Raw genomic sequence first — 7,027 nt, 5'->3', positions numbered from 1 at the left:
ACTCTACCAACAACTGTTGCGCACACAATACATAACAAGTATATGGCGGAATGCGCATTTAAAGTTCCCGAGTTCTTTAACACCACGAACTAATGGTTGGATAGAAGTCCAGGATAAATACCATTTTCATTGGTTTGATGGTGAACAATTTCCACGATCTGTGCTTGATGCAATTACAACGGGAACTCTCAACCTCAATGACAATACATCTGGTATATATTTTTTATTGTATATATTTTGATTTATTGCATTGTCTAATATACCTACGGTGTTAATTAATGCAAAAATGTAATTTATTTTTCAGATATTGATGTTGAAAGGGACGAGATCGATTTATATTCCGAAGACGACATAGCAGATGACGAAAACATTAGCGCTAGTAGCGATGACGAAAATATTTAAAGAAATATTTATTTATTTATTTAATTTATTATATATTTATTTATTTTATGTATTTAATTCATTAAGTTTTATCTATATTTTTAACTCTAAAGTTTTATAATTGTAACTTATTTGAATCGCAGCTTTATTTTTGCTATTATTACTTTTTAATTCCATTGACTACGCATTTGTCTTTTATGTGTTTTTACCTCTAAATTATTATAATTTTAATTTAATTAACGTATAATTTCAGTTTTATACCATTTATAGTCTGTATTTATTTCTTTTTTACTTTTTTCAATAACTGTTCCTTAACTATTTTTGCTTATTGAATTACGCTTCTTAAATTTGATGTATTGCCTTTTTATATTTCTGATTAAAAAAACGTCAATATAATAGATACATTTCTTTTTTCTATATGTATATCCAACACAGTGTATTAAATAAATATGCATCATTTACTCTTATACTTTTTTAATATCATGTATTACTATTATGCATCTTCCATATACGCTCTCTCTTTCTCTCGCGCGCGCGTCTGCATAATCTTCTCTCCGTCGCACTCACGGAAAACATTATTTACTACTTTTCATACTGTTTTATTTGTTAAATCAGCCTAATTTTCAACATATATTACTCTTATAGCATTAGAAACACATTGTAAAAATTGCAACATGTTTCTGATGCTATGAAATACCTTTATGAAATAAAAGTTAAGCACCACCACTAATAATACAACTTTACGATCGCCTGCCACTAGGTTCGAACCAACCAGGACGCCTGCCCTTTTTTTTCTTACTCAAAAAAGTATAAAATTTTTAAAAATTCAAATTTCAACTTGTATACTTCATGTTGGTTTCAACTTTTTTTTTTACACTTTTAAAAAATTATGGGTGCACTTCTAACCAACGCTGGCCAGGCAGGTTGGGAAATTCTTATTCAGGTAGGGAAAAAATAACTTTTTACCAAATTTCAGTTTGTATAAAACAACCTTAACAAAATGTTCACCAGCTCTTGGACTATAAGGTTACTTGTGAGTAAGACCATCATTGCCCTAATATACTATAACGAGGTCAGGATGGTATGATCCATTGTATAGGTCACGAATTCTTATAAATTTCGTTCTATTAGTAACAAAAACCAAATTTACAGAAAATGATTTTTATACTTTATTTTTATCATTATTTGCAATCTTAAAACAAAATGCTTATACAGATATTCAAATTTCATTTATGATGACCAATAGTTTGTTTAATGGTAATCTATGTTTTTATCATTGATTTACGTATTGATTTTGTCAAATTTATACATATTTATTTTGCGTAATTTATGTAATTTGGCTAATGAAAGACTAGTAAGTCCGAAATATTCCTATGTTATTTGCGTTAATTATGCTATTATATAATAAAGATTTTAATTTCGAACATCTAAATTTATAATTTTGCTTGTTTTGAGCTTTTATTGTTTAATCTTTAAAATAAATTTACTTATGTGAAATTTCAAATTACAATATTCCAGATGCAATGCTACAATGCAAAAGTACCTATACTGAAACCGATATTAAAAAACAAATAGGTACGTGGTTGTTAGGTCGCAAAGCTAAAAATGAGGCTGAAAAGAAAAAAGTTGAAAAGTAAGTAATTATAACTGTATAAATTTGTTTTGTACATTCCGTACTAAGTTCATATTTATTAAGTTATAATAATTTTACAGAAACGCTGCTAACATCCCAACATGGCCAAATGATCAAAATGAGATAAATTTATAAAGGCCCTAGCAGGATAAATACTGGAGATTGGCCTTTACTCGGATTTTAACAATATTCATGAGGTAGTTACCTATAGGTACGAGGGTAACTCAGCTCACGTTTCAATACTTAACTCCTACCGGTTCGGGCGATAAAAGCTAATAACGGAAAATCACAATATTTAAATATCTCGGAAACTACTTGGCCGATCTTTGTGAAAAAAATACCAAAATGTAGCTCTTACCTTGTACTACAACATATATTATTTATGTTACAATTCATTTCCATGTACTACCCCAAAAAAAATTTTTAAATTTTTTACTCAGAATTTTTTTATCTTACAGTTGTCGCACTACTTTCTAAATAATTGTGTACATTCGTCATCTATGTACCTATAACATATATAAGCTATAACTCGATTGACAGGGTGCGTCATAGTGAAAAAAATAAAAACGTGTTTTCAAGAGGGTAATTACTCAGTAAAAAATTAAATAAAATATGAAATCTAATGTGGCAAAATAACGAAATTGAGCTTTCAGGTATACTGTGAAAAGGAAAATAAATATGATGTAATATTTTCATTGATTTAACTTATTTCACTGTGTTAACAAACTACTAGTTCAAATTGTCTTTTTTGAGAATTTTAATAGGTAGGACTCCTAACTACTGCTATGTCCAGAGTCTAGTCTTCATAACTGTCGGCATTTACTACTGGAACAATTTTCTTTTTCAGAAAGACATAATTTAGGATCTGTGCAGGCTTTGGTATTTTAGATAGATAGCGGGCATGACATAAATAATAAATAATAGAAGCCACATGTGAACAACATCCGACCGTCCGTCTTCCATTCGCATACTCGCACGCATATCTTTTTATAGCTTTGTAACCACAGGTATTAGGTTCATAATCGATTAAACATTTGTACGATTTTTTATTTATGTGGCGGGATTTAACTACCATTTTGAGAATATTATTATTGATTTTTAGAAATTGCACATTTATTGTTCCATTGTCGTTCATTATTTCGGCAAAGTAGCAAATTGCCTGATTTAGTTGATACGAGCCCGTGAGAAGTAAGATCAGGTCATGTTCTGTCATTTCAGGGAAATTCAACAATTCTGTCGATGTAATCGCTGCAAAAGAAACCTTCTTACGTGTCCAGTTTCCGGCTTCGACTTCTTTGCCGAAATAATGAACGACAATGGAACAATAAATGTGCAATTTCTAAAAATCAATAATAATATTCTCAAAATGGTAGTTAAATCCCGCCACATAAATAAAAAATCGTACAAATGTTTAATTGATTATGAACCTAATACCTGTGGTTACAAAGCTATAAAAAGATATGCGTGCGAGTATGCGAATGGAAGACGGACGGTCGGATGTTGTTCACATGTGGTTCTATTATTTATTATTTATCTCATGCTCGCTATCTATCTAAAATACCAAAGCCTGCCCAGATCCTAAATGATGTCTTTCTGAAAAAGAAAATTGTTCCAGTAGTAAATGCCGACAGTGCTGAAGACTAGACTCTGGACATAGCAGTAGTTAGGAGTCCTACCTATTAAAATTCCCAAAAAAGACAATTTGAACTAGTAGTTTGTTAACACAGTGAAATAAGTTAAATCAATAAAAATATTACATCATATTTATTTTCCTTTTCACAGTATACCTGAAAGCTCAATTTCGTTATTTTGCCACATTAGATTTCATATTTTATTTAATTTTTTACTGAGTAATTACCCTCTTGAAAACACGTTTTTATTTTTCTCACTATGACGCACCCTGTCAATCGAGTTGTAGCTTATATATGTTATAGGTACATAGATAATGAATGTACACAATTATTTAGAAAGTAGTGCGACAACTGTAAGATAAAAAAATTCTGAGTAAAAAATTTAAAAATTTTTTTTGGGGTAGTACATGGGAATGAATTGTAACATAAATAATATATGTTGTAGTACAAGGTAAGAGCTACATTTTGGTATTTTTTTCACAAAGATCGGCCAAGTAGTTTCCGAGATATTTAAATATTGTGATTTTCCGTTATTAGCTTTTATCGCCCGAACCGGTAGGAGTTAAGTATTGAAACGTGAGCTGAGTTACCCTCGTACCTATACGTAACTCCCTCATGAATATTGTTAAAATCCGAGCAAAGGCCAATCTCCAGTATTTATCCTGCTAGGGCCCCTCTATTTCAATATTTTAATAATAAAGTTTTGAAAACTTTAAGCTAATTATTTATTGTAAGTATTTTATCCTCTTAATTTTTTTGAATGAGTTCTTTTAATTAATAACGTACTATTAACATTAACAATTATTTACAACATTTACTAATAAATTTCGTATACAAATTAAATTTTTTACTCTATGTTGTGAGTAGTTAGTTGATAGACTTGTGCAGGGTCAGAATGTTGTTCAAATAAAAAATTTAATATTTGATTTTTTATTTCAAAAATATAATATTTAATATATGATTTCCGATATTTTAAATGTTTCAAATTTACTTCAAGATCGCTACTTTAAAAATCGTTTAAACATATTGCGAAACAGATTATTAAAGTAAGAAGTGTATTTGTAACATTTTAAAATATTTTTTGTTTCTAAAATTTTCAAGTATCTTGGTGAAAATTTTTTAATGATTTTAAATTGACCATGTTACTGTTATTTTAAAAAGTTTTCAAATATTACAGGAATATTTTAAAACATTCTGTTCTGCGAAAATGTTCCACAAATAATTTTGAGACATAATGAAAGATTTTGATTTATTTAAAAAAAATCTTTTAAAATATCTTAAAAATCTTTCGCAAATATTTTAAAATCTTTCAAAAATATATTTTACTGAAATCTTATTTATGTGTTACATTTGGACTTTTAGAAATATTTTAAAAACATTTTTCATATAATATTACAAATATTTTAATTTAAAAAAAATATTTTTGCAACATTTAAAAAATGTTTGAATGCTATTAGGGGTATTACTTCACCCGGTACTGTAGACCAGTGTTGCGGTTGGGGCTAGGCTGGCATGGCAATCGCACGACTGCGCATGCGCGTGGATGGGGGTAAATCACACAATAGGAAAGCACAGGCAATAGGAATAGGGAATAGAAATAGGGAATAGAAATCTATGTAATGCCAAGACATAATGGTTCGTTGGCAATAGTCGTGCTGTCCAATCATCTGCATTTTAAAACCACGTGTCTGTCCCAGTCTCCACTGTGATTGGTCAGGTAGATCAGGCACAGGGAATAGGGAACAGAAATCCAACGCGTCGGATATTCTATTCCTATTGCCTATTCCATATTCCATTGTGCGTCGATGCACGGTTTCTGGTAAGTTGGAATTTAGTTATTTCTGTTGCCTGTGTTATTCCCTATTCCTATTCCCTGTGCTTTCCTATTGTGTGATAGGCTTTACAGTGACGTACGCATGCCACTGCGCGTGGACACCACTAGGGCACCCGCAGTGTTGCGATAGTGTAGACTCTCGTTCACGACACTTGTGAAACTCTAGACGATGCGATTTTCCGATTTTACATGAATCGCAAAAGAACTCGTTTTTATCTGATAGTTTAATGCCACTTACTAGTTCTTTGTTTACTAAAGCACACAGTGTACGACAATTTACATGGCCGAGTCGCTCGTGCCACGCTCGCAAGCTCGATGTCGCTACACTTGCCTCGTTGCTGCCCCTTGACTTGTCCTCTCGAAACAGCATTCGATAGATTTCGTTATCTTGTTTGATTCCTATCGCGAGTACTTTATCCCTGTCCACGACTTTCACAGAGTCTTTTTTAAACACAACCTCGAAGCTTCTAGAAGTACAAACGCCAACTGAGAAAAGATTTTTCTTTATTCGTGGTATGTACATACAAGACGTTCTCGATACGCGCCTTTTGCCACATACCATTTACGAACTTCTGTATTGGAATTGTACCTACGCCTACGACGTTGCATCTCTCGTTGTCGCCCAGAAATATTGGATCGCTGTTCTTCAGTTCAGTGAAGTCGGAGAACTAGTCGCGCCGCGATGTCATGTGCCGCGATGCCCCGCTGTCGGTAATCCAGATCTCCCATTGATCAGCATTTAGCACCGCCTTGACAATACCGGCAGGAGGGCCAGCATCCCCTCCGTTGCCATTTTTAGCACGCTCAGTTCCCGTTCTTTCCGCCACGAAAGCACAATCGCGCGATTCCCCAGACTCACTTCTGTTTAGCTTGTCCCTTTCTTTTGTTTTTGCAGTCCCTCGCATAATGCCCCACTTCTTTACATTTGAAGCACTCAACGTCTTTTCGCTCCTTCGGTTTTCGCAGCTTTTTGTTAGACTTAGCACTTGATTGTTCGTTCTTTTTCGCACTGTTCTTCTTAAATGCCGTAAAAGCTCCCCCTGGTTCACTTTCACTGGTCAAACGAACTTCCTCGCGAATCATGCAGTCTCTCTTGTAGATGCTCCATCGTTTCCCACACAGCAAAACAAGTTTCAGAAAGCTTTCCGAAAGATAACTTGGAAACTAATATTGAAATGTAAAATTGAAATCATTCAGAAATATCTTTGAAACGTTTCATCAAAATCACATGTCATTGAAAGCTTTCCAAAAGATACCTTGGAAATTAATATTGAAATGTAACATTGAAATCATTCAGAAGTATTTCTGAAACGTTTTATCGAAATCATTTATGATCCTTCTCACTGAAATATTTCAGAAATATTACAAAACATTTCAGAGAAATATTTCGTACGTAATCTCTAAAACATATGTTATTGAAAGCTATCTAACATATAACTTGGAAATTAATAGTGAAATGTAAGATAGAAATCATTCAGAAATATTTCTGAAATGTTTCATCGAAATCATTTACGATCGGTCTCATTGAAATATTTCAGAAATATTACG

General features: G+C 32.3%; 1 protein-coding gene across 1 annotated transcript; it reads right to left on the bottom strand.

The window, feature by feature from the left end:
• Nucleotides 1-5,115: 5,115 nt before the first annotated feature.
• Nucleotides 5,116-6,562, bottom strand: LOC105555855. Its single transcript, XM_012002897.1, has 3 exons — nucleotides 6,339-6,562; nucleotides 6,039-6,118; nucleotides 5,116-5,965 (listed from the first exon to the last, which is right to left on the bottom strand). Exons 1-3 carry the CDS (start codon nucleotides 6,560-6,562, stop codon nucleotides 5,529-5,531), a joined length of 741 nt encoding a protein of 246 aa, XP_011858287.1. The 3' UTR covers nucleotides 5,116-5,528.
• Between the last annotated feature and the right edge of the window lie 465 nt (nucleotides 6,563-7,027).

The sequence above is a fragment of the Vollenhovia emeryi genome, unplaced genomic scaffold (genome assembly GCF_000949405.1).
Source record: "Vollenhovia emeryi isolate VEMERY1.0 unplaced genomic scaffold, V.emery_V1.0 DF940636.1, whole genome shotgun sequence".
Lineage (NCBI taxonomy): Eukaryota > Metazoa > Arthropoda > Insecta > Hymenoptera > Formicidae > Vollenhovia > Vollenhovia emeryi.
The sequence above is the reverse complement of the archived record's forward strand: the minus strand, read 5'-3'. Positions and strand labels throughout refer to the sequence as shown.